At 51.0% G+C, this 27,997-nt stretch overlaps 1 protein-coding gene across 1 annotated transcript; it reads left to right on the top strand.

Moving 5' to 3' along the window:
- The first annotated feature begins 43 nt into the window (after nt 1-43).
- Nucleotides 44-27,275, top strand: Cd276 (CD276 molecule). Its single transcript, XM_046428107.2, is given in 12 exon segments — nt 44-376; nt 13,242-13,379; nt 16,034-16,214; nt 16,216-16,240; nt 16,242-16,365; nt 16,506-16,820; nt 17,351-17,689; nt 17,860-18,156; nt 22,143-22,277; nt 23,065-23,106; nt 24,518-24,553; nt 25,836-27,275. Coding segments are annotated over 11 exon segments (1,596 nt in total). The 5' UTR covers nt 44-376; nt 13,242-13,300; the 3' UTR covers nt 25,859-27,275.
- The last annotated feature ends 722 nt before the right edge of the window (nt 27,276-27,997 follow it).

Here is a 27,997-nt window from a genome sequence, read left to right as displayed (position 1 = left end):
CACCGAAAAGAAACTTGGGCTTTTGAAGCGTGGGATACGGGTGGGGGAAGGGCAGTGAGTAGACCGTAGACCAGCGCCACCTTCCCAGAGTCTTTCCCTCCAGGGTCGCGACTGGGGTCTGGGGCGGGATCCAGGCCCGCGGCCCTGCCCAGCGGGCGGGCTCGCTCCAGCTTTTGCCCCAAACTGCCGCTGCAGGGCCAATCCGGCCTCTGGGGCTCACCCGGGCCGCCTTCCGGGCCCGCGGCTTCCTCCAGCCCGCCCCGCCCCTCGGACTCTCCGCCGCCCCCGGCCCTCATTCGGGCCGGGCCTCGCGGCGGCTGCGGCGACTTGGCTGCGCTCCGCCGCGTCCCCGAGTCCCGGGAGTCGGCGCAGCGCGGTGAGTGCTTTCGTGGCGCGGCACGGTGCGGAGCGGCGCGGAGCGGGGTGGGGCGGCCTTTGTCTGCGGCGGGGCCAGGGCCGCGCGGCCTGTGGCAGGGTGGCCGGAGCGCGGCCGGCGCCCACTCCCCCGCAGCGCCCCGCACCCCGGGCCCCTCCTGGCTCCGCACTTGTGAGCGCGCTGAAGCCGGGCCGCCGATCGGGCCCTGGCGCTCGGAGTAAGCTCCAGGGCGCACCGCACCCCTAACCTGGCTTTCCCTTCCCTGGGGCCGAGAGCCGGCTGGGGCACTGTCCCGCCCGCGTAGAGCCGCTGTGGGAGGCTGCGTGGGTGACTGTGATGACTGAAGCCCTGGGTGTGGAGCTGGGATGGGGGCAGATCTTGTCACTGTTGGCGGTTCTGGAAGCTTAGCGAAGCGGCTGTGCGGGGCTGGGAGGGAAGCAATCTCTGGGGCCCTGCCGAGGCAAACACTCTGCCTGCCAGCTCTGAGGAGGGGGAGCCGCGGAGAAGAGGAGGGTCCACCGTGTTTGACCCTGAAGAATGAAGGAGTGGATCATTGAGGGACTTCCACTGGCTGCAGTAGGAATGAGGAGAACAGATTCGGGGAAGGACTGGTAGGGGCAGCTTAAGAGGACCAAGAATATTAGGTGGTGAGGCGGGAACGGGATGGGGCAGTTTGGGCTTGGAAAGTCCTAGAGAGATTGGGGTGAGGTAGGATGGAGAGGAGTTGGGGAAGACAGTGGAGGGAAGGTAGGGGTCCAGGGTGGACACACTAGAGCAGAGGGGATTGAATCTCAGTGCCCCAGGGGCCCTCCATTGCTAAGATTTACTCACCAGTTGGCCGATTGGGGAGCCTAAGGCAGTGAACTGGCAGAAAAGGGGATTTATTTCTAAGCCAAGCCTGCCTAATGAGAAATGTGTGATGGATGACTCAGACATGGGATCTATCATTGAGGGAAAACATTAAGCAAATAGTAAAGCAAAGATTTCTGTGTGTACTTGGTGGGGGTGGGGTGTTTGATTTATTTGAGAAAACCTATTTATCCCCGTTAAAGTGATTGTGGATAATCTGTAAATGAGCCTGATCTCTTCATTGAATTAAGGCCCCAAGTCCTTTTCTTATGAGCATGTGTGTAGTAGTTACTTTCTATATTTGAAAGTAAGGAAGCTGTTTGAACTGTAAGAGAGCTCTTTATTTAGTTGAGCCTCCTCTCTAATTCCCTCTGGCCTCCCAGAAATCCCTAGGAAATCTGATGCTGGGCAGCAGTTTCCTTGTAGCTTAGGGGCCTGCAAATTGATGGGACATTTCTGAAAGCCAGGGAAATGGAAGTCTGTACTTGAAATTGAATTCTAAACCTGTGGGATGGGTTGGGCGGATCTGAGCAGCAGGCAGAGATGGAGGGCCCTGGGGCTGCTGGGTAGGAAGTGGTGGCTCAGGTTTCCAATTTGCTTGGGAATGGGAGTATTGTGGATGTATGCATTTCCTTGATTGCTGGAGTTTCCTAGCTTAAGCACTAATCCTTAGTTAACTGTGGGCCATGGGAATCGCCCCCCCCCCCCATGTTGGCTGTGCCACAGTCAGCTTAAAGAGTGTCCTGATGTTAATGAAAAATTTCCATGTGATTTTTGGATCAGCCCTGTGAACATCAGTTTTGGCTCTAACACATCATATGGCAAGGAGATTCTTAAGGGAGAAAGCTTTTGCTGGTGCAGTAAGTGGCGTCAGCTGCATCATTTGTCCCATGACTGATCTCCAAAGTTCTGTGCGCTCATGGCATCAGTGGGGTCTTCTGCACCCCTGCAGGGAGCTTTCTAATACACTATAGACTCCTGTGCTCTGAGAGATCAGACCATCGAGCTTGTGAGAGGAGAATCCTGAGCTAATGCAGCCTCAGTGTGAGAAGAGGTATTGGGATTTTGACCCAGTTTTCCTCTTGTCCTTGTCCTTTAGCTCTGTCCCCCGCATCTGATGGGGCAGGTTGACTGAATGTCCGAGATGCTCAGATGCCTGACAGCTGGGTTGGGTGCTTTAATGCTTTTGAGGGGAGTTATAGAAGTGGTGTTCTTTCAGAGTACTCCTTTAGGGAGTCTGTGTCATGATCCTAGTGAGGCTGGTTCTGAACCTTCCTGTGGGAATCCCCCTTCCTTAAACACTGGCCTTCTCTGCAGTAGGAAATCTTCATTATTTGGAGTAGGATTTGGATTTGATACTGAAGTGGGCAGTACTATTTGGGGTCAGAGATACAGTGTGATCCTAGAGCCATGAGTTATATTCCATACACTGGAAGAGGCTGCTAGGAAGTATTGTACAAATGCCTGTTGCCAGATGATTCTTCGTTGGACATACAGGGCTTGGGCCATCTGCAGAAAAATGACCAAATCCAAGCAACCTCTGAGATTATAACTGCATGGGGCTGCTGAGCTGTGGTTCTGAGTCACAGGGTCAGGGGAGAAGTAAGAAGGGAAGGATGACATCACTGCCCATTATCCTCTGAGTGGGTAGGACTTTTCATTGCTGTCCTTTTCCCATGTCCCTAGGCAGTAGGGTCAGGGAAGTCCACCAGCTAAAGAGAAGGGTATAGCCAGGGCCTGGGGGTGTGATGGGGTCAGAATGGGGTCAGATGTGGTCAGAATGGATCACACTTCGGGGGAGGGTCACAGATACTGTTAATGTAACCCTTGCCTGCCACCCTGTTTCAGCCAGTGCTGGATTGGAGCATTGGGTTTTCACATTTTGGGGACAGATCTATACTGGGTGTTTAATAGATGTAATCTGATGTGATTATCATAGCAGTCCTATGAGATTAGGGATCCTTAGCACCATTGCACAGACAAGGAAACCCTAGGCCCGGGGAGGGCAAGTCACGTGCCCAAAGACACACAGTTGGCAAATGGTGGAAGTGATCTATTGTCTGCCTAAAAACTGGCTCTTTCTGACACTCTGAAGGCAGCCGCCAGGTTTTATACTCATTTTGCAGCCTATCAAACAGGTTAAGTAAGGGTCCCCTAGGGTGGAGAAGACTCATCTGGGGAGCTAGGGAGAAGGACGCCCCAACCTGGAGACCCAGAGACTAGTGTTCCTCACAGTGTGGTCAGAGCCATTGCTGCTAGTTCTTGCTGTCCCAGAGGCCTAGTGTTTGTCACAGTGGTGCCTCCAGGAGTCCCTCCTACACCATCTGCTTCTGACTTATGCTACCACCACAGCTGACCCAACCCTCCCTCTCATTCTCTTTGTGATCCAGAGAATAAATGCTCTCTCCACACCCTTAATGTCTTTGGATATCTGTCCTTCCCAGGGGAAATGCTGGAACAGGTGCTTATGGGTAAGACCCTGTCCTGGGAGAGCCAGAGGGGTTTGCAGCTTAAGTGGAGAGATGTCAGCAGAGTCGTTCTGCCAGACTGAGTCTCTTTCTGGGTAGAATCTAAGAATTTGGAGGCAAGGAGGCATTGAGCAGAATGTACCTGGGGAAAATGTTCCCTTCCTTGTGTAGAGTCTGGAAAGGCTTCTGACAGGGGTGGGACTTGGAGGCCTGTTTAGGTGGACACCTGGCAGGGCTCTACAGATGGAGGTGCAGGTGCATGTGCTGAGGCCTGCTGGCATTTGACCTGGGATCTGCCCTCTGGTGTGGTCTCCTGTTCTCTCATCCCTTCTTTTCCCCTCTTGTTGTTCCCCTTGTGGCCATCCTTTCTTCTGGCTGGACCTCCTTTGATGCTCAGTGTGGCTTTGACTTCTTTCAGGTCTCTATGCCTTCAGGGGTGTGTGCATCCCTGTGCACATACAGGTCAGCTTCTCAGCCACTGCACAGATCTCTCTTCAAGATGACATCGCACCGGCCATGCCCATAATCCTAGCGGCTCAGGAGGCTAAAGCAGGAGAATTGTGCATTCAAAGCCAGCCTCAGCAACTTAGTGAGGCCCTCAGCAACTCAGCGAGACCCTATCTCTAAATAAAGTATAGGGGCTGTGGCTGTGGCTCAGTGGTAGAGCGCTTGCCTACCATGCTTGCCTAGCATACTGGGTTCGATCCTAAGCACCACATAAAAAAAATAAAAATAAATAAATAAGTAAATAAAGGCATTCTGTCCATCTACAACTACGAAAAAATTAAAAATAAATAAATAAAGTATATAAAAGAGCTGGGGATGTGGCTCAGTGGTTAAGTTTCTCTGATTCAATCCCTGGTACCAAGAAAAAAAAAAAGATGGCATCACACTGCCTTGTCAAGTGGCTGTTGGTCCCTAGAAGATGCAAACACATTTTGGGGCAGCCCCCTGGCCAGAAGAGAGTGATGGAGGCAGACTCGCTGCTGTACATGAGTCTCCCCATGTGCTCAAGCCTGCTGAGGCCTATGGTTTTGCCCCCTCCAGGTTCTGAGCCTTGACCTCGGTGTGGAAAAGATGCTTTAGTGAGGACAGTGTGTTTGGGGAGGCCACTCACTCTGTCCAATGCTTGTTCTGTTCCCTTCTCTTCCTTGTGCTTCCTCCAGGCATGGGGGAAGCAGGTGGAGGATGCCAGGGAGACCTTGGGCTACTCTGCCTGTCAGCCTTGATGACAAGCGGCAGTCCTGACTCACACAGAAATCACTTGGAGAGGAAGACTGGATTGCTCTCTTGGGTGGGATCATGGGACTGGGGTGTGGTGCCCAGTGGACAGCCTTGGACAAAAAAAGGCCCACACTGATTCAGATTGTCAGGAAAAGGGAAGGGCAACAGAAGCGCTTCCCAGGCAACTCTGAGACCCCACTTCCTTCTCCCCAGGGCCTCCACCCATTTATGGAGCCCCTAGTGTTCATTAGGTCTGTTTAGATCCTTTTACTCAGTTGAGTCCTATAATTATCCCCTGAGGATAGGGTTTATTATTCCCATTTTACAAGTGAGCAAAATGAGGATCAGCATATTTCCCTTAAGCCACCTGACTTTGGAGGTGGCAGTGTGAATTTGAACCTGGCTCTCCGACTCCAAAGTCATCTTCTTAATCAGTAGGGCTCATTTCTTGTGATGTCACCAGCCCAGCTTGTGATTATGATCATAGCAAGGGATGGTGGCTTGAGCTCTTCTTTGATGGTTGAGGGGATGAGGACCCAGAGAGGCCAGGGATTTGTCCTAGGGAATGGAGCAAGTGGGTGGTGGCACCTGGTCTGAAATCCATATAAATCGTCGATGTTGTGTTTTCCTTTTTATTTTTTCTTGTTAATTGCAAAAGAATTACATGTTTACTGCCAAAGTAGAAAGGAAATGTAGGCTCACCCTCACTCCCACATTCCAAGGTTGGGTTCATGGTCAGGTTTCTGGATCCTCTTCCCACATACAAACATCTGTCCATCCATCCGCTCTCCATCTGAACACACATGTACTCCTTCAGTGAGCAATGTACCAAGCTAGAATTAAGGACGTGATAGCCAAATAAAGCAGACATGGTTCCTATTCGGGGAGGTACCAGTATGACATGGGGACCACAAACGGAATGCGGTGGATAACAGGGACCTCCTTTGAGTGGCAGACCTCTGCCTTGGCTTTCCTGCCAAGGGCATCTTCAAGGTAAAGAGGTATTAGCCATGTCATCCAGGATGAAGGATGCATGTTGGCAGAAACCCTGTGAGGTTGGAAAGAGGGTCTTAGGATGTAGGAGCTGAAGCAGATCCCTGTCAACGCAAGGGGCAAGTAGGGAGAAGTGAGTATTGGGAGTTGGGCAGGGCCAAGCCAGACCAGGCTCTGTAGAGGCTGAGATCTTAGCCCAAGTAAAATGAGCAGCCCAGGGATTAACTGTCGAAGGTGGTTACTTGATGCAGTTTATGATTTTATAGCAGTTACTCTGGCTGCTGTGTAAAGCATAGGTCATAAAGGTGGGGGAGACAGTGAAGAGGCTTTGTAGTCCATCCAGGAAGAAATGATGGTGACTTGGAATAACCAGGAACAGAAGCAGAGGTGGAGAGAAACAAGATATATCCAAATATATTCAAGGACTCCTAGCTCAAATGGCCTTAAGAAAAAGAAAATATTGGTACAAGTATTTGTTAAATATTTGGGCAGCCTGCTTCAGGTATCAGAGCTTAAATCATGATATTAGGGTTCTGTGTGTCTCTAGTTTTCATCTCTGCCTCTACTTATTTGTTTGGATCTGTTCTTTAAATGTTTGGTACTGAATGGTTACTAACAGCCCCAGACCGTATCTTTCCCAGCAATCAGCAACAAAGAGCCTTTACTTCAGACTCTTTTGGCTCTTGCAGAAATGCTCTGGGGAAGTCTCGATTGGGTGCAGCTTGGCTCACAGCCCATTCCTGAACCAATCATCGAGAGGGGGTGGGGCAGGGGTTCTCCACTGAGTCAGATCTGGTCACATGCCCACGCTTGCTGCTGGTTGCAGGCTCCCTTTACCTTCCCCCCAGCATCCTACAGACTGGGTTCCTTGCAGGAAGGTGGACCCCTATTATCCGAAGGAGCTAGTCTGGAAGGAAAGGGGCATACTACGATGAAGAATACAGAGGAAAATAATTAATTGTTAAAGACTAGCTGCTAGAGACACGGATGATCTGCCTGGCAGCTGTTTTGCTTGTTTGTTAAGGAAGTAAGGAGCAGATATTCAGAAGGAATGGGATGCAGGCCAGGTGGGGAGGTGAGAGTCTATTTTAACTGGATTTGTAATCTAGCCCTTGGGGTTACCTGTCCCAGTGCTGAGTGAACTTGGAGATAATATCTGTGATAAGCTGTCAGGGATATTTCAGGACAGTCAATAGAAAGTGGGAGAGGGGGCGGAGGAGTGGTCACTCCTTCTCACCATTCCTGCTTTTCACCATGTACAGAATCAATCAATCCTTCCAGAATCCTTAACTGACCCCTGAGTACTTCCCTTACCTCATCTTTGACAGCCTCTCCCAGAGTCCTGTCTTCCTGGAATGTGATGTCATGTCCACTAGTTCATGCCTCTGTGACTGTTCCCCTCTACCCTCTGCCAGGCAGCTGAGTGTCCCCCTCTCTGTGCAGTTGTTACTAAGTCTCCCAACCCCAGTGAATTGCTTTACCCTGTGTGCCCAGATAACCTTGTATAAACCTAAACCTGTGTCAAAGATCTCATTACAGTTCTTTGTTTCCCAAACCCTTTCCCCTATTATGAAATTTGGCATTTTAAATATTTATGCCACTTAGCAGCTTTGTACCCTTGAGCAACTTATTAAATATCTCTCCATCCCTGAATTTCCTGTAAAGTGATATAATAATAGTTCGTAGCATGAATGAATGAATTAATGCTGGAAGGCTTGAAATGGACAAATAACCAGTTTTAGAGGGAAGAAGGCAGATTGCAGGAACAGGAAATGAGTGATCTGTGCTTGATTCCTGGCAAAGTTCTGGAACCAGTTATCGAATAAGCCCTTGAGGAAGAGCCCATCAGGAGGAGCTGGCAGGGCTTTACTATGGTTTTGCAAATGAGCCTTTTTCCTTGTTCTACACCATTTGATTGATCCCCAGCCAGAAATAGTGAAACCACTCCTGACAGCCTTGGGGATGAGATGGATAGAGGGCACTGGGTGGCAGCACAGGAGGAAACGTCCTCTGTCTCAATGATGAATTGTGGATGGCCATTAATCTGGGGGCAGATAGTTCTTTGAGCCTTTCCTATTCCTGTCCTTTCCCTGAGGACCTTGATGACATATGACCACAGCATGGAGGAGAGAACAACGTTTCTATATGATATTTCTTCTTTTTTTAAAATTTATTCACCAAAAATTATTAAGCATCTTCTGTGCACCGGGAACTATCGAAAACAATACTTCAAAAGCTCAAGGCATGGCTACACACACTGTCAGTTTGCTTACTGCCACTGAATTGTTTCCTTAAACAAGGTTAAAATTGTAAACTTCATGTTACAGGTATTTTACTACATTAAATAAAGAGATCATGGTATGAAGGGATGGACTTGGTTTATCTGGGTAATTGTAATAATAACAAATGGAACATTCTATAAGGCTCCACTCCCTCCCCAATTCCATCAGAGGAGGACAGCAGAGAGGTGAGATAGCAGCAATGAGTGCAGATGACTTCCACTTTGTTTTTTTTGCTTTTGTGGTACTTGGGATTGAACCTAGGGCCTTATGCATACTAGGCAAGCTGTCTATCACTGAGCTACATCCCCAGTCCTGCAAATGACTTGTGATAGTAGGCTGCGGATTTTATAGCCTGTTAGTTTGGTGACCCATGTGACATGGCTCCCCGGTGGTGACTTTGTCAAGATCAAATGGTTTAGGTCTATAAAGAAGGAGGCGTGCTTGTTCTTTGTGGTCCAAGGGATTGAATGTGTGGTTCATGGGATTGAGTGGGGTCAGTTGGACTATCATAGACTATATTAGAAGATACACATTGGCTCAGAATAAGGAAGTGCTTTCCACTGAAGAGAGCTGCCTGAAAGCAAGTGGACTATGCTAGGAGGTAGTTGGTACTTGTCACTAAAGAGGGTGAACAGGTGGTAGGGGTGGGCAGAGAGGGGTCCTCTGTTTTCTGTCTCTGTCTTTCTGAGCCCTTGCTGTGTGTCCAGGAGTCCATGAGGTATTTTGGAGTGGAAGCTCATTAGCTTGAGTTCAGTAGGAATTGTTCTTCCCCTAAACATGCTTCATCTCCAGGTTTCCCCATTCTATTCTGTGTACCTGGGACCATTTGTTCTTTTTCTTTTTTAATTTTTATTTTTTGGTACTGAGGATTGAACTCAGGGATACTCAACCACTGAGCCACATTCCCAGCCCTTTTTATATTTTATTTAGAGATAGGGTCTCGCTAAGTTGCTGAGGCAGCCTTTGAACTCACCATCCTCCTGCCTCTGGGATTACAGGTGTGAGCTGCTGTGCCTGTCTCATTTGTTCTTGACTTCAGACCATTCTTGACTCTTCTCCTTTTCAAACAATCCCCAGGTCCCTTCACCCTTGAAATATCCCCTGAGCTGGGCTGAGTGACTGTGATGAGACAGTCTCCAGTTCATATTTTGAGATACTTATTTTAGATGTGGTTTCCTTTTGTGGCTCTGAGCATGGCAATTTTCATAGCCTGGAGAGAGGGGGAGAAGAGAAGGGGGAAAGTAAGGGAGGGATGGTTCCCTAAATTAGTTAGTTTAGATGCTGTAAGAAAGACCCAAAATAACAGTGACTTATGCTAGAACAGATGCTTATTTCTCACCCATGTGACCGTCTGGGAATATCCAGGACTGATGCCGCAGCCCTGCAGGATCCTTCTGTCTTGCTGCTCTGCAGTGCCCAGAGTGTTGTCTTTGGCAGTGTGGCCCTGGAAGCCCCTGCTGTGTGCCAGCCAGTGGGAAGCGGGAGGAGAAAGAAGAAGATAAGTTCCTCCTCTTCAAGGGCATGACCAGAAGTTGTACATATCTGCTTCTCTCAGATCCTGTTAGCCAGAAGATGGTCATGTGGCCACATCCGCCTGCAAGGGAGGCTGTGATCTGTAGTCTATCTGAGTGGCCCTGTGCTACAGAATTCTACAGAAGGGGAAAATGGCTAGAAGGGAACTGCTACTGGTTTCTGCCAGTCACTATGTACATTTTAATGTGATGATGGCCGCTAATAGCCTGAAGTTTAAGGATATAGTACATAAAAGCTTAAAATACTGATGAAGTGCTATCAGTTTCTAGCAAATATTTTCTTTTAGAATGGGAACATGAAGCTCAGACAGGGGAAGGCACCTCATTAAGACTGAAGAGCAAGGCTGGGCATGGTGGGTGGCTCATGCCTGTAATCCCAGTGGCTCAGAAGGCTGAGGCAGGAGGATTTTGGGTTCAAAGCCAGCCTCAGCAACTTGTAAAAAAAAAAAAAAAAAAGGACTGGGGTTGTGGCTTAGTGATTAAGCACACATGGGTTCAATCCTAGTACAAAAAAAAAAAAAAAGATTGAGTAGCAAAATATCAGAGCAGGAACTGGAGACCAAACTTTGGACTTACTTTCTGCTATTTTAAGGAAGTCTGGTTGAGGGGGTGACAGAGCTAGGACTGGTCCCTTGAGGTCAGAGAAGGGGTGGCTTTGTCTTTCTCCAGCCTTACCTGGGGAGCTGCTCATTGTTCTTCAGGAGTCTTGGGGCTATTAGGACCCTGAGGTGCTTTTCAGGGGCCCTCACTATATTTTAAAATGTATCCTGTACTGAACTGTACCAATTTATGTGCATATCCATCTTCCCTGTTGTAGTCTGCTCCTTGAGAATAGACGAACTTGGTCGCCTCGGTCCCTACTGTCTCTCCCCCCCCCCCAGGCACTCAGTGAGTAGTTAAATGAATTTCTGAGTACATGACTGAATCTATATTGAAGGACTTCTTCAGTTGCAGATAATAGAAACTTGACTCAAATGGCCTTAAGGTAAAAAACAAAGATTGGCTCAAGTATTTGGCCGTCTAGGCATGCAGCTTGCTTCAGATATAGCTGGATCTAGGAGTTAAGATATTTTCAGAGCTCTGTGTCTCTCTGATCCTTCTCATCACTTTTGTGAGAAATTTGCCCAAGGAGCCTCTGCAGGGATTGGAAGGAGTTGGGGCTTGGGAGATTGAGTGATGCTGGTGGTCATGGAGGGGTTAAGCAGTTCTTATGGGGCATCCCAGGTTCAGGGCATTTTGACCCAGAGCCTAGTCTCGGCTCCCTTTGTTTTGGGTTCATGGGGATGCATCTTGGGTCCTCTCTTGGAGCGTCCCTGTGGCACCTACTTCTGCTGGGCTCTCTTGGTGCTGTGGAATTCTCAGTTCTCTTTGATTCTGGGCTGTCAGGCCACAAGGGTGGGCTTCCTGGGTCCATAGTCTAGGAAAGGAACCCAAGGAAGCAGGCCAAGTGCCCACCCATGAAAGCCCCTCCTCCTTCCTCTGGAGGAAAGGACAACTTGGCCCTTTGGGGAGTCCTGATCAAGAGAGGTGCTTCCTGTGCTCCCCAAATGCACAGAGTCAGCAGACATGCCCTGGTGACCCTAGGTCAGCAATCACCTTGACCAGTATGGACTACATGTACGGACTAGCTTGTCATAAGAAGGGTCTTGAGAAGCAGGCAGAGGAATGTGGGTTTCCTTCTGTAGTGAATAGGGAACCATGGGAGGTTCTTGAGCAGGGGAAGAATGTGAACAGATTCCTGTTTTGGATGCAGCTGAGAGAATGAGTTTGGAGGGGAAAAAGTGGAGGTGGCAGGCACCCGCAGCAGTGGGGCGGTGGGGGATGCAGCCCAGGAAGAACAGATAGGACTTGGTTCTGTCTGGGGGTGAAAGAGAGGAAGGAATCTGGGAGCTCCTTCGTCCTTAGTGCTGGTGCTTCCTGCGGAGTGTGGGTAGGCACTGTGGAGGCAGCTGCTGAGGTTGTCCTGTGGGCTGCGGTGGCCCTTGTAGGGGAGGAAGTGGTGCCTGCCAAGGGTGCCTTTATGAATGGAGCACGGGAGGCTGCTGACTCAGCAGGCAGCAAGGCTTTGAGGCCACCAGATTTTGGACCGGACGTGTCTGGAAAGGAAGTGGCTGCTCAGGGCTTCCCCACTGTGGGTGGCTGGGGCTGGCCAGGATGCACCCGGCTTAGCTGAGGGACTCCCTCAGCGCAGCTGCTGGGGATGGGGGAAATTTGGCAGGGATTGGAAGGGTTGAGCCTGGGCATCTGTGACTGGAACCGATGCTTTGGCTCTAGGTGAGGTTTGTTGCGTGGACAGGCAGAGAGGTAGCAGGCCTGGCCTCGGCTGTGTTAACTGGCAATTGACACGACATTAACAAATTAATTTATCTGGGCTGGAATTTTTTTTTTTCTCCTGCATAAATACAACCAAGTCATGCAGCCTGTCTGCCAGGGTCATTAGGAGATGGGGACCATTCGTATTCTTGCTGATCGGGGTCTGCTGGCATAGATGGACACTGTTTACGTGGCTTGAGCAATCAAGCCTGTGGGACACAGGGAAGAGGCATGTGCAGCCTGCCTGAATTGGGCACCTTGGGGGAGATCAGACTGGAAGCAGGGCTGTACCCAGGAAGTCTAGGGTCCCCTGGCCTAGGCCTGATTTGTGGCCATAGATCCACTTCTCTCTCAGTCCTGACTTCAGCCTTAGATGTCACCCCCACTCCTGGCCTCTTTCATTTCTGATGGGTCTTGGTGACTCAGTACACATGTGCTTAACTAGCAAATAAGCGTCTGAAGCCCGACACTCACATACTCGGCTACCTCCTAGTCCTCTCCCCTGGGAGTTTCTGTAAATTCCCACTTGCTTCACATGCCCATCATGGAACCCTTCCACGCTCTTTGCCTCAGTGAATGCCCTCCCAGTCATTGGGGCTCACAGCCAACCAAGGACAGCCTTGCTACTTCCTTTCTCGCTCCCCACATTCTCGACTGCTGTCACTTTTACCCAGACCTGCTTTGTCATTTTGGTACAGGTCCCCTTGATTATTCTGCAGTACCTGTCAGGTTAAACTTTAGGAAGCTCAGCCCTGACCATGCCATTCCCACTCTTCGAGAACCTTCAGTGGCTCCCAGCTGCCTTCAGGGCAGAGTGCACACCAAGGGCTGATCCCCGAGTCTGGCTGCAGTCTTGAGTTCCTACTGTCCCAGCAGTTCTTGTCTCGAGCCAAGGTGATCTGTGCACAGCCTTGACCCACAGCAGACTGGCCTTGCGTTCCTTGCTGCCTGGCCGCCTTCTCACATTTGGATGCTCACATTATAGGACTGAGGGTGGATGCCAGCTGCCCTTGCCCACCTGTCCTGGTCCAGCCTCCCCACTGACTTCCTCCTGCAGCTCCTCACCAGGCTCCCACAGCCAGGAGTCTTGCAGGTGAGGGCATTTGCATCCTTCTTCCAAGCCAGTCCTGGGGAGCTGAGAAGAAAGGGCCTGGGCAGGACCTTTGCAGACAAAGACCTCATTTCCTTTTCCTCTTCTCCACAGGCAGGGGCAGGGCAGTCTTCCACCACGGAGAGCCCAGCTGTCGACTGCCTCACGGGAAGATGCTGCACAGACCGGTCAGCCCTGGCATGGGTGTACATGTGGGCACAGCCCTGGGGGTACTGTGCTTCTGCCTCACAGGTGAGGGGAGGGTCAGCCATCATGGTAATGTGTGTGAGAGTACTCACTCCCACCTGGGCTCCTGCTAAGCTGGTTTGGCAGGCACACACTCATTTCCACCTCTTGGGATCCAGGAGGCAACCTTCTTTACCTTTCTTAGCATCTACTATCTTGTCTGTAGAATGGGTATGTGAGCACTGTGCACTAATGTAGTGATAGTGCAGTTTCCTGAACACACCGCGTGTTCCCTCCTCAGGTACCTTTGCACGTACCATTTCTTCTGCTTGGAACTTTCTCCCCTAGACATCAGCATGACTCCATCCCTTATTTAATTCAAGTGTTTGCTCAAATGACATCTCCTCTGCAAGGTTTCTCTGGCTACCTTGTATAAAATAGCATGCCACCCTTTGTCCCTCCCCATCCCCTACCTCACTGCATTCTTCCAAGTGTTCACTTCCACCTGACATACTGTACTTGGTTATTGGGAGCTGCTACCCTGCTCAAAGAGCAGGGTATATCTCCAAGATCAGGATGAGTATCTAACACATAGTAGGTACTCAGTAACCATATTGAAGGAATGATGTATACCACACAGTTCTTGGTACACTGTAAAGAAATGTCTGCCTCCCAGAGAGTCGTGTGTCTGGCGCCATCTTGTGGTCATAAGGAGGTAGTGCATGTCTCTACTGTGGCGAGTCTGATTTCTCAGTGACTCCCCAGGGGCTACTCCACATGTCCCTTAGAAGGGATACTCTGGTCCTGCTGGAAGGGGATGAGAACTTGCTCAAATTCTCATGGGTTTCAGTAAGAGATCCGGAGCTAGCTTAAGACCTTTTGAGATCTTCACACACTGCAAAGATTATGTGTGTAATTTACAGTAAAAATATTAACCATAAAATGCTGTTTTCCTAAACCGTCCATGGGTGCTATATTCAGTTAGCTTCATTTCAAGACCGAGCTTCACATATCTTGAGTGTGCCTACCCAGAGCCCTTGCCTAATGTAATTGTTACCTAAGAAACGGCAGTGCTAGCCTCCTGGAGAAAGGCAGCAGACCCTGCCAGTTTTCCAGAGCAGTGGAGGAGAGCTACAGCGGAGGCAGAGGTGCCTGGGTTGGGAGACTGCAGGGGAACTCCAAGGGATAGTGGCAGGAATGGGAGAGAGGATCCTGCCCCTGTCTGGGAGATCTGGACATGTCCTGGGGCCTGCTCTAGGGCTGGAGTTGACCTATGCTTCCAGGATTCAGGCTCCTGTCTTCCCCTCACCCCAACCCATCAGCACATTCTTTATTCTCCCTCCTGAATCAACTTTGAATCTGGCCACTTCTCTCCATCTACTTCTACTCTCCAAAGCCAAGTCACCACCATTCCTTATAGGGACCACTGATGTCACCCCTAACTGCTTTCCCTCCTGCCCTTCTACCGTCTAGTCTCCCTCTGCAGTGGAGCCAGAGTGAATTTTAAGCATTATGCCTGATTAACACCCCTGACCCCATGACTTCCCATTACAGATAAAAAAGCAAGAATCAAGCAAACAAACAAAAGCCCCTAAATTCCTTATCTGGTCTCTCAAAATTTTCTGCATATGGTTCAGACAGGCCCTCTCCCATCAGGGTACCTTCTGGATGGTTTCATTCTGGGTCCTGCCTCAGAGCCTTCCCACCTGCTGTTCTACCTGGGACACTCTTACACCGGCTTTCTATCTCAGCTGAATATGGACTCTTTCAAGAGCTTGTGATTTACCACCACCATATTTAAAGGCATGGCTCTTCTTTTTTTCTTGCATAAAAGCTAATGATATTTACTTAGGAAGAGAAGAAAAGAAAAAGCACTTGTCATCCTCTTATCCAGAGAAAATCGCTATTAGCATCTTGGTGAATGCCATCTTAGGTTCCACTTCCCAGTTTGTAAAACTAGAATATTAGGGAGCCCAGCAGATGCAAAGTACCTGCCAGTGGTGCATGCCTGTAACCCAGTGACTTCATGGGCTGAGGCAGGAGGATCCTGAGTTCAAGGCCAGCCTGGGCAACTTAGCAAAACTCTGTATCAAAATAAAATATGAATAGGGCTGGGAATGGAACTCATGGTAGAGCACCCCTGTCCCTGGTTTCAATCCACAGTACTACATACAAACACTTAAAACAGTACCCTCCAGATTTTGTAAAAAGCTATTTTCTTTCCATTCTAGGGGTAAACCTAGGGGAACTTTATCACTGAGTTACATTGTTATTTTATTTTGAGACAAATAAATTGCTGAGGCTGGCCTTGAACTTGTGATCCTTCTGCTTCAGCCTCCCTAGTCACTGGGATTAAAGGTATGCATCACTGTGCCTGGCTACCACCTTGCTTTCTAATCCATCCTCTGCTTCTTTCTTTCTTTCATACCCTAATCACAGGCCTGTGAGCATTTGTATGCTACTTTGTCCCTCTCTCCCATTAAGATATACGCTCTGCAGAATGTAACCTTGGTCTCATTCTCTGTTGCTTTCCTAACTCATGCTTGGCACATAGTAGGTGCTCATCATATTCTCCTTGACTGAATAAGGAACAAAGGCAATGAACTTACTTTGGGTCTCAGACCTAAAAGGCAGGGTGGACAGAGCCTAGGGAGAGCTGAGGAGAGAAGGAGGATCAGGGAGGCCCCTCCTCACCACCCACCCCATAACCCTTCCCCCAGAAGCCATGGCAATCCAGGTTCCTGAAGACCCGGTGGTGGCCCTGGTGGGCACTGATGCCACCCTGCACTGCTCCTTCTCGCCTGAGCCAGGCTTCAGCCTGGCACAGCTCAACCTCATCTGGCAACTGATGAACACCAAACAGCTGGTGCATAGCTTTGCTGAGGGCCGGGACCAGGGCAGTGCTCTTCCCAGACCTGCTGGGACAGGGGCAACACTTACCTGAGGCTGCAGGGTGTGTGTGTGGCTGACAAGGGCAGTTTCACCTGCTTAGTGGGCATCCAGGACTTTGGCAGCGCTGCTATCAGCCTGCAGGAGTGGATTGCCATCCTCTGCCCCACTGCCCCACCACTGATCCCAGGACCCTAGCCCCACTGCTGACCCCTGTGCTCACAGCCACACATGCCCTTGCCCTACTCTGCATCCCCCTACCCTTATTGTGTCCTTGACTCCCTGCTCTCTGCCATTCTCCAGCCCCCTATTCAAAACCCAGCATGACCCTGGAGCCCAGCAAGGACCTGTGGCCTGGATCCATGGTGACCATCACTTGCTCCAGCCACTGGGGCTACCCCAAGGTCAAGGTGTTCTGGCAGGATGGGCAGGATACATCCTTGACTGGCAATGTGACCATGTCGCAGATGGCCAATGAGCAGGGCTTGTTCGATGTGCGCAGCATGCTGAGGGTGGCGCTGGGTGCTGATGGCACCTACAGCTGCCTGGTGTGCAGCCCCGTGCTGCAGCAGGACGCACATAGCTCTGTCACCATCACATCCCACAGCAGCCCCACAGGTTTTTTTGTTTAAATATTCCTCTGAGGGAGGGGGCTTCTGGTTCTTTCTACAGGGGCTGGGAGGATCTAAATCTGTCTTCTATTACAATCTTCCAGAACAATGAGATGTCTGACAATGATGAGGAGAAAGCTGAGGGGACCCCAGGTGGTGGCATGGTATCAGTGTTTGTAGGCTTTCTTGACTCCAAGGCTTTTCAAACTTCAGGGTAGGATAGAGATGCATCCGGTCAGCAGAGAATCTTGGTATAGGAAGGGGAGCAGTCCTGCTCAGAAGGGGAGATTGCTGGCTGGAACCCCTGAGAATCACTCAGCCCCAGTCCTGGACCCCTGGGATGGATCTTGTCAGTCCAAGGCCAACCTGTTGTTTCCTCTCAGACTAGGGGGACTCCATATCTGAAAATCCTGTTTTGAGGTCTAAAGAGAAAATAGGAAGATGGAACAGGGACTGGGGTTTGATGGTGGAGGAGGCTGTGGGGGGTATAGAGTCCCTGCCCCTCCTCACTGCCTACCCCTCCGGTCTTATCCTCAGGAGCTGTGGAGGTCCAGGTCCCTGAAGACCCGGTGGTGGCCCTGGTGGGCACTGATGCCACCCTTCACTGCTCCTTCTCGCCTGAGCCTGGCTTCAGCCTGGCACAGCTCAACCTCATCTGGCAGCTGACGGACACCAAACAGCTGGTGCATAGCTTTGCTGAGGGCCGGGACCAGGGCAGTGCCTATGCCAACCGTACAATGCTCTTCCCAGACCTGCTGGCACAGGGCAACGCATCCCTGAGGCTGCAGGGCGTGCGTGTGGCTGATGAAGGCAGCTTCACCTGCTTCGTGAGCATTCGGGACTTTGGCAGCGCTGCTGTCAGCCTGCAGGTGGCAGGTGAGCACCAGGAGTGGGGTGCCATCCTTTGACCCACTGCCCTACCACTGATCCCAGGACCCTAGCCCCACTGCTGACCCCTGTGCTCACAGGCACACGTGCCCTTGCCCTGCTGTGCATCCCCCTACCCTGATTGTGTCCTTGACTCCCTGTTCTCTGCCACTCTCCAGCCCCCTATTCAAAACCCAGCATGACCCTGGAGCCCAGCAAGGACCTGCGGCCTGGGGACATGGTGACCATCACTTGCTTCAGTCACCGGGGCTACCCTGAGGCCGAGGTGATCTGGCAGGATGGACAGGGTGTACCCTTGACTGGCAACGTGACCACGTCACAGATGGCCAACGAGCAGGGCTTGTTCGACGTGCGCAGCGTGCTGAGGGTGGTGCTGGGCGCTGATGGCACCTACAGCTGCCTGGTGCGCAACCCCGTGCTGCAGCAGGATGCACATGGCTCTGTCACCATCACAGGTGAGGGGGCAGGATCAGTTGGGGAAGGACAGAGGGAGAAACTGCCTCTTTTTTAAGTAGAATCTCAAGGTGGTCAGAAAATTTTTTTAAAAATCACTCAGATTTTGGGTGTCTCAAAATCTCCCAAACAAGAAGTTCTTAAGAGACTTGCTTTAATGAGCTGATAAGAATCATTTATAATATTTGCTCTCTTAAGCATACTTGAGATGGTGCTTATGCTTCTTACATACAGGAAAAGTGCCTGCCTGGAATCTGGAGGAGTGGGTAGGAATTCTTGGGCAGCCACAAGGCACACCCAGGGACTTGGTGAGGGTGCTTTCCTATAGGAACTTTTCTGGGTGGTGTGAAGGCATTGCTGAGTCCATGGGCACCATTTGATTCTAAAGCTCTGGGAGACAGTGGGGCCTCCTCGGGTGGTCAGCCCCCTCACCTGGGTCAAGGTCAGCCCTTCTCCCTGCAGACTGGAGCTCCCTAAAGGCACCGGTTGGATTGGCCAGGGCTGTCTCTGCTGCCCCCATGTGGTCAAGATGCCCACTAGACCCAAACTGCCTGTTGGGTGATCCCTTAATCTGTTTTTCAGGTCCCAGTTAGCCCAGGTGCATACCCCTTGCATCTGGAGGTGCAAAGAGGGCTCAGATCCACCTTCAGGTCAAGGGAGGCAATCACCATCTGTGATTGGTCCTGAGAAGTCTCCGTCCAGTCCTTTCATAGCCTGTTTACTTAAGTCTGACTTCTCAGTTCCACAATCTGGGCCATCTGAGCTTTCCCAGGGACCTCCACATCCCTGAGGTCAGGACAGCAGGTCCTGTGTATCTGCTTCTCTTTTTTTCTTTTCATGACTTCTGCTTGACCTTCTCAGCCCACCCAGCTTCTTATCTCCTCTGGTTTCCTGTGTTTGCATAAACCTCAGGGCTCACTAACTTATTCCTGTCTTGCTTCTCCCCCTGGAATGTGCTGGGCCTTCTGTGGCCTTCACTTTTTTTTTGGCATAGGGGATTGAACCCAGAGGTGCTTAACCACTCAGCCATATCACCAGCCCTTTTTAATATTTTTATTTAGAGACAGGATCTTGCTGAGTATTTCAGGGCCTTGCTAATTTGCTGAGGCTGGCTTTGAACTCACAATCCTCCTGCCTCATCCTTCCCAGCTTCTGGGATTGCAGAGCTGCTGCACCCAGCCATGTGTCCTTTGCTTCTGAGGAATCCAGAGCCAATGCCCACCCTGCTAATCTTCCAGGGGGCAGGCTTATTCTTCTGTTTCCCTTAGGCATTTCCTTTCTGCCAGCCTAACTTCCCACTGCCCAGCCCCTCCCTAAGCCTGAGACCATCCTCTCCCTGGAGGCCCCAGCAGGTGCCTCGTGAGAGAGTCACTGTCTGTGTCCTAGGATGTTCTGAGCTATCTTGACCTTTCAGAGAACAGCATATGATCTGGAAGGGGAAAACAGTGTGTTCACAATAAAGACCAAAAAATGTAAGATAGAGTGAGGTGGACAGAGAACATGAAGCTCTCATTGGGGAAGAGGGAGGAATTTGAGATCATTTGCACGCTGGGTGCTGCTGTGTGCAGAAAGGGCTTTTGAGTTATAAATGTGATTGCAGGAAGAGCATTTACTCCACTGGAGAGAAAATTCTGTATTTTACACTTTAGTAGCTAAGATTTAAAGGGGTTCATTTAGGCTAGTGTTGCCAAATATGTTCCACAAATGAGGAAGCCGAGGTCCAGAGAGAAGAGGGTACTTCTCCAGGACCACAGACCAGCACTGTGGCTCTGAAACTTTTGGAAGTCAGGCACCTCTTTAAAAATTGAGTAAATGATAATTGTGATAGTTTGCATATAATTCAGAGGGTTCATGGCCCCTCTAAACTTGTCGGCAGGGGGTCTGTGAATCTTGGCTCTCACACTCTGCAGCAAGCTGATGAACCAGGATCTGAATCCAGCTTTGGCCTCCCAGCCTAATTTTCCCTCCTCCCTGCCAGCCAACCTCCTGGTTTTGTTAGAGCAGGTCTGGCCTACTTTGGAGCCCTTGGCCTGCATTTTGTTCGGGCAGCTTTGTGCTTTGTAAAACATTCTGGGATTCAGACTCTCAGTCCTCCAGCTGGTCTCTCCCACACCTGATGGGGGTTAGCGATGTTGAGTGTGCCATGCCAAGCCTCTCCACGGAGAGGACTTTCTGGACCAGGATCTGGACATGGGGCCTGAAGAGGAGAGTCTGGGCCCCAGCTGGCTCTGTCCTTTAATAGGTGAATGAGGGCGAGTCTGATCTGTGTTCCAGGGACCACCATTAGCTTATAGGTGAATGTAGAAAGAGACATTCCCTTTGAGGATTTCTGCAGTTCTGTCCCCTCCTTTGCTGCTGAAGCCCCATCCTGGGATTTCCAGATATATTTTCCTTTTGGGGGGGGCAGTCCTAGGGATTGAACCCAAGGGTATTCTACCATTAAGCTACATCCCCAGCCTTTTTAAATTTTTTATTTTGAGTCAGGGTCAGGCTAAGTTGCTGAGCCTGGCCTTAAACTTGATATCCTCCTGCCTCAGGCTCCTGAGTCACTGGGATTACTGGGGTGTGCCACTGTACCCAACCAGGTTTTTTTTTTTGTTGTTGTTTTTAATGTGTGCTCCTTGGACTGGCCCTCCTGGCTAGCCATGTCAGCTCCTGCTGACCTGGGTGTTGGGCTCCTTGGCTCACAGTGTCCAGAGAAGCAGTTTTGCCAGCCACGCCCTCTGAAAGTAACATCTGCTGCAAGCAGATGCAGTGGGAACTTCCATGAGCTTTTTTACTGCTTATGGTGCATCTGTCCGGGTGCCTCTGCAGCTGAACTGTTACGGACCCTGCTGGCTAAACTGCTGGTGGCTTCTGAAGAAGCTGCTGGCCCTGTGCTGCTGATGCCATGGCCATGTGTCTGCAGAGAGTGAGGAAGGGAGCACTGTTTTTGTTAGATTTTTTTTCCCCAAGACTCTTCCCAGGACCCATAAAGGGACCTAGCTGGGGGATGGTGAGGGTGATAGGCTCATGGAGGACTGCGCTCAGAACAGCTTCTGATCCTAACCTGGCTTGGGGTATGCAACTCCTTCTCTTTTGACACAAGATATCTAACAGGATAGTTTTCAGTGTTTCTCATGACTGTTCCCCTGGCAGGGCTCCCTCAGACCTGCATGAATCCTTGAGGAAACTCAACCCTCTCTCCAGGGCCCTCATCTGGTACAGAACTAAGAATACATTTTCTGAAAAGGACCAGAGAGTAGTAAATGCTTTATGGGTCACATACACTCTCTGCCTCTGCTTCTTTTTCCTTCTGTTCTTCCTTCTCCTTCCTTTTTTTTTTTTTTTTGGTAACACTTTACAAATGTAAGAATGAGTAGTAGTAGCAGCTCAGGGGCTATAGTAAAACAGGCCACAAGCCAGATTTGGCCCACAGGCTGTAGTACTGACTCCTGATTCATAGGATGGGGATATTGCCAGGTGGGGCCGGAGTGGTCAGGAGGCCTCCCTGGGGCATGACTCAAGCTAGGTGGAGAGTTTGGGAGCACTCTTTGGAAAGGGAAACTGGCAATGGTGTGGAGGCTGGAAGGAGCCAGGTGTCTCTGCAGAAGGTGGTTAGGATGCCAGTTTGGCTGGAGTCGAAGTTCCTGCAGTGAAACTAGAAGGAGAGGCTGGGAGAGGGTAAGCAGCAGCCAGATCATAGAGATCCCTGAATCATCCGGAAAAAATTGAAGCATTATTCTAAAATCAGTAGGGACCCTTAGAAGGCTCTTAAACATTACTCAACTGTAGATTTCCAGGTGGAGGCCTGTCTTCGACAGCTGTAGCCCTGTCAGGGTTTGGCAGGTGATTGGAGAAGAGGTAGCGGGAACTCAAGTGAGCTTCATTCATGGTGTTGGGGGCAGGGAGGGTGGGAGCTGCTGTTTGTACCTTGCAGTTAGGGGGTGCTGTCCTCAGGGGTGTGGGGCCAGGGATAACAGTTTCCTTCTCCCCTCTTCCCTCTCAGGACAGCCCATGACATTCCCCCCTGAGGCCCTGTGGGTGACTGTGGGGCTCTCTGTCTGTCTCATTGCACTGCTGGTGGCCCTGGCCTTTGTGTGCTGGAGAAAGATCAAACAGAGCTGTGAAGAGGAGAATGCAGGTGAGCGAGGGGGTGCATGTGTGTACACACACGCGGGTCTTGGGATATGTTGCTGTCTTGATTCATTTTGTACTCTTATAACAATATCAGGGACCAGGTAAGGTAAAGAGCAGAAGTGTATCAGCTCATGATTCTGGAGGACGGAAAGTCCAATATCAAGGTGCTAGTCTTGTTGCATTGTCACTTGGCAGAAGGTAAGAGGGGACAGCACCAATCCAACTCATGATTATACATCATGGGGTAAGCGTGTGTCTGCCTTGGTGTGCAAAACCTTAAGCTGCTGCTGTTGTGGGCTGAGGGTCAATGCGAGTTGACTTTGGGGATTGGTAGCTGGGTGAGTGGCCATTGGTGGGTGGTACATGGGCAAACAGATAGAGGCATGAGCCTAGGTGTCAGCAAGGAGAATGGGGAAGAAATGGGCCAGGTGCAGGTAGGTGGGTGCCTGTGCTATGGATGTCTGGGTGGGTTAATGGAAGCCTGGTGGGTAGACAGAGCTGGGTGCTCATGTTGGAGGGTGGCAGTTGACTGGGTTGGTGAGTGAGTGGGCAGGTAAGTGTGTGGGGTGGATGGACTGGCGGAGGAGTCAGTGAATGGGCCTTGGCTAGGTGAGTGGTGGGCTGCAGGCTGGGAGCTTGTTCACACTGTCCCAGGACCAGCTCTGCTCTAATCTCAAGCCCCAACCTTGTGCCTGGTGTTTGGATTGTAGGTGATGTCCCAGGTGGGGCAGTGCAGGGATGAAAGTGGGGCTGAGAAAGTATTTTGTTTACTCTGAGTTCTTGTCTTCCAGGAGCTGAGGACCAGGATGGGGATGGGGAAGGATCCAAGACAGGTGAGTCTGAGCTTGGAGCTGGTCCTCTTGCTTAGGGGAACACAAGGGAAGGAGAGCAAACTTGGGGAGCTGAAGGGGCCAGATTTGCTTTGAGGTTTGAGTGAAGTGCATCCCTGGACTGAGGTCTCCTATCCCAGAGTCGACTCTTTGCTCAGAGCTAGCTCTCCTGAATCCCTCCCTCAAACTGCTCCCTTTCTCCTGCCTACCTTGGCCCAGATGCCAGAGTTGATGACACCTGATGAACCTTGCACTGTGCATTTTGGGGGCTTCTAAAGGGTGGGAGCATGGCCTCAGGAGACAGGGCAGAGTGGGCTGTGTCCTCCAAGCAGTAGCCTTCGGCAAGCCACTGTGCCTCTCTGGCCTGTTTCCTCTTGTGTAAAATGGGGATAACAACAGGTCCTTAGGTTTTCTGGGTTGATTTAAATGGGATAATACATATGGAAGAAAATGTAGTACATACCTGGTGCCTAGTAAGTGCTTAATACACTGGAGTCCTGTTGCCATTAGGCAAAGAGCTGTGTAGCTTTGGGTGAGGTGCTTTGCTCCTCCAGGCTTTAGTTCCCCATCTATAAAATATCAACCTGGTCCTTCCCTGATGGCACCAGTGCTCTTTTGAAGCCTTCTCTAGTGACTTCATAGGAAAGTGCTTTTCAAAGGACGCGGAGCTGGAAGACCTGGAGACCTGCTTGGGGCGGGTGCTGAGGCCCTGGTGCCCCACAGCCACTGGAGGCCTCACTTCCAGGAGCACCCGGGCTGGGGGCGGCAGGTTCTCACTGAGCCGTTTGGAATGGTTCCAGTTGACACCACTTCCCTGCCCACCCCCGCACGAGGAAGGGCAGAAGATTGACACCTGGGGACTGCTATAAATTATGCCAATTAATTCTCACGTGTTGGTGCCCATGTGGCAGGCGTGGAGACAGCCCTGGGATCAGGCCTCATTTTTCATGCTCAGAGGCAGATGTCATTGGCAGAGGGAGGGAGTGGGGAGAACAGGTGGGGCGGAGAGTTGGGCAGCCTCCGTTGCACATGATCCCAGGCTCCCCTGGGGACATCTGCAAATACACCAGCCTCCTTTTGCTCCTCACTGCACTGTCTGTACAGTGAGCTCAGTGCAGCTCCACTTCTCCAGCAGAGCAAGGTGTTTGTCCCCAGTCTATAGATACAGAAAACTGACAGAAAGGGGAATGACAAGACACAGAGAGTGGAACTGGGACTTATGGACTAAAGCTTAAGATGGCTTCCTAGGGCTCCTCCCCTGGTGCAGTGATGGTGTCCCCATCCTGCCCACCTCTTCCTCCTGCCCCTTCCTCCAACCTTTCCCTCTCTCACTTCTCCTGCTTCTCCTGCACCCCCATTTTCCATGGTTTCTCCCTCATCTTAGCCTCCTCCTCTTTTTTTTTTTTTTTTGCAGCCCTACGACCTCTGAAACACTCTGAGAACAAAGAAGGTAAAGTCCTATGGTGCTGAGCCTGCCTGTCTGTGCATTCATGCATCTGCATAAAGGAGGGTGGGTGGTAATCACCCTTCACTGGTGACCTGAGGCTTCCCCAGAAAGCAACCTTCCCCTGGTGAGATGGCAGAGGGCTGAGTAACCCAAGTCCTAGCTAGCTGCTCTGATAGGACCCATGTGACAGAGGCTCACCCAGGCCAGGTATTTCTTTCTCTCTCGTAATAGTCTGAGCATAATGAGTCATAAAGCAGCTGATGGGCTGGGCCAGTTTCCTCTTTCTAGGATTCTGTCCTTTTCAGTTTGAAGCTTCCATCCTTAGGTCCTCAGGCCACTCCAGCTCCACACCCCTCCAGCTTCACACCCCCTCCAAAGGCAAGAGGGGAAAAGGAAGGAGGGAAGTGTGTCTTTCTAGAGTGTGACTAGAAATAGCTCCCTTTGCTTCTGCTTGCATCCCATTGGGCAGGACATAGTCATGTGATCTGTAACTCAGGTGAGACTGGAAATAAAGTTCCCAGCCAGGCATTCACATTCCTGGTGTTTAGCACTTGGTTAGTCAATATCAATTGTTGTTAAACATATTATTTTAACCTCAATGGTTATCTTAGGGAATGTAGGGAAAAAGTTGTCTTCCTCCTTGTTGTTTGGAACCAAATGAACATAGAAGACTCTAGCAGATGGGGAGAGGGTGCCTGCTTGGTGCCTGAAGACAGCTGCGGGGAATGTGGCCCTGTGGATGAAGCAGTGGGCTTCCTGATCCCGCCTCGCAGGGAGGCAGCCTGCCTGCTCTCCCCAGGTGTCTGGCCAAACTGGATAACCACAGAACAGTGCCCGGATGGGAGAACTACTTTTCCTGGGGACACACAGAGAGGGAGGGGCAGGGTGACACAAGCCCCTGAGGTTTTCTTCTAAACACTCTGCTCAGGCCAAGATGTGGACAGAGGCCAAGTGGGAGTTGTCGCTCCGCAGGGAGGTCAGAAGCCAGAGTGGAGGAGGTTCCTCTCAGCTGTGTTCTTAGGAGCATCCATGTGGGAAATTGAGGAGGGGCTTCCTGCTGGAGGAGGGGGAATTGAGCCAGGCCTTGGAGGGCAGGGCAGAGGGGCCCTCAGGAAGGAGCTGTGCCGGGTGAGTGGGCTGGTGGGGATTGAGAGGTGGTCTCCCTCAGGGCCCTTCCTCGTCATGCCTACTACCCAACTCCTGTGTCCATGTCTGGGCCTCTAGCACAGAAGGCTGTCAGCCTTAAAGCCCCCTCCTCCTTTTTTTCTTCCCTCATGAAATGCAGATGATGGACAAGAAATAGCCTGACCAGGAGCTGCTGCCCCTGCCTGGGGGCTCCCACCCTCTGGCTGCATTGGGGCCTCCGTGTGAGCCTTTCCTCAACAGATGAGTCCTGCTCTGACAGGTTTGCCTGTTCTTCAAAGGATGCGGTACACAGACTACCCTGCAGCCTTATTTCTCTCATGGACACGATTCCCAAGTCATCCTGCTGCCTTAGAACTCCAGAAACACAACACCAAATCTTCCTGCTGCTTTTTCTAATGGACACAATACACAGACCACCCCACGTCCTTAATCCCTCCAAAGCCACATGAGCCATCCGGCTGCCATTTTTCTCCAAAGGACACAATATTCAGACTAACCTCATGCCTTATTTCTCCAAAGACATACTACACAGTCACCCATCTTGTTTCCCCATGGCTCTGATACACTAGTTACCATTTCTTAGCCCTTTTCCTATCCTGTGTGTAATCATATCTTCTTGAGTCTTGAAACTCTCTCCTGCCTCCTTTTGCTCTGGCCCTGGCCTTGGCCTTTTCCCACCCCCACTGAGACTGGGCATGCTCCCGGCCACACACACAGGTGTGCAGAGGCCTGCAGCAGCACGTGCTGGACCACGTGTCATTCCCCCACCCACCTGGTCTTCCCTGTGCCGCCCTGGGCTGTGTCCTCTCCTCTGCCAGCCTTCTGGTAGGAAGCTGGCATTGGTCACACTGGTTCTCTGGGGGTCTGTAGAGGGCTCCCCGGGGGTCAGCTTTTATTCCTCTGCTTTTCCCGCCTTTAGAGGTTTTGTTCCTTTTATTTACTCTGTAAATTAATGTTCGTTGAGCAACCACAGGGATCAGCCCTGTGTTAGATGCTGAGGGCCCTGTGTGGGAGGCTGAGTCCCTCCTGCAGGATGTCTTCCTCCTGCTGGGAAACAGCTCACTGTGCTGTGGCCTGCTACTCCTGCCCTGCTCCCTGCTGTGCCCTCTGTGCCCACAGCTTCTGAGATACCTCACCCCCATCCCATCTGTGTCCCTCACCCAGAGCCTGGAATGGGACAGAACCCTGGAGAGAGAGACGCCCCCTTGCCACACTGGAGAAGCTGGTGGTTTTGGAGGGTCTTCCCAGGTGCAAGCTGCAGGCAGGAGGCTGAGGCCTCTGGACCTTGGGTAACAGCCTCACAGGCAAAGTGGGACACCTCTTCTCACTGACTGGAGCCCAGGGAAAGAAGGGACTGCTTCCTCATCACGGTGCTATTCTGAAGCCAGTGCAGACACCTCCTGGCTCGTCTCTGGCCAGCCCCTGGCCTGCAGTAGAGTAGAGCTTCACATGTTCTGGTCCTCCTGATACCATCTCTCCTTACCTTGGGAATGGAAGACGTGAGGATTTCTAATTTAAATGTGGGACTCTGTAAACTGGGGATGTACTTTGGGAAAAATAAATGCCTTGGTCAAAAGCCTTTCCTCTGTGACGTGTCTGGATGCTGTGGCAAGGGCCTCAGGTCTCAGCAGGAAGGAGCCCTCCTGGACATTTCAGGCTAGAGTCGGGTCTCCGTGGCCCTGTAACCCCGTCAGTTTTCTGGCCTAGTTTCCTTCTTGAAAAAGTGAAGTTGACCCACCAGGAGGCTAGGCTCTTTGTGAGGGGCTCATCCCACTTACAGGAGTGTCACCAATTTCTTTGCCTCAGAAAAGTAATCCTAGGCTTATTTAGGGCCTCTGCTAAAGTCCCCATTTTACAGATGGGGGAGCTGGGGCCCAGGAAGATGCTGACACCAGGAAAAGGGGTTCTACATGATATTATCTGACCAAGTGGAATGGGTACCAGGCTGGGACTCAGAGGCCCAGGCTCAGGCCCTACTTTTTTTTTTTTAATATACAAAGGATTGAACCCAGGGGTACTGACCCACATCCCGAGCCCTTTTTAATTTTTTATTTTGAGATAGGGTCTCACTAAATTGCTGAGGCTGGCTTTGAACCCATGATCCTGCCTCAGCATCCTGAGCTGCTGGGATTACAGACATGCACCACTGTACCCAGCCCTAGGCCCTACTCCTGCCCTGTGATGCTGAGCTGGACACTGACCTTTTCTGGGCCTTGGTTTTCTTGGATGAAAAATCTACTGAAGTTTTAATTATTGTCCACGCAGGAAATCTAAGAGGGGGGATGAATGTGGCAGGTTTCC

The sequence above is a fragment of the Marmota monax genome, unplaced genomic scaffold (assembly GCF_021218885.2).
Source record: "Marmota monax isolate L192 unplaced genomic scaffold, Marmota_monax_Labrador192_F-V1.1 WCK01_AAM20220418_F8-fsc00111, whole genome shotgun sequence".
In the NCBI taxonomy this organism is placed as follows: Eukaryota; Metazoa; Chordata; class Mammalia; order Rodentia; family Sciuridae; genus Marmota; species Marmota monax.
This window is presented reverse-complemented; position numbering and strand designations above follow the sequence as displayed.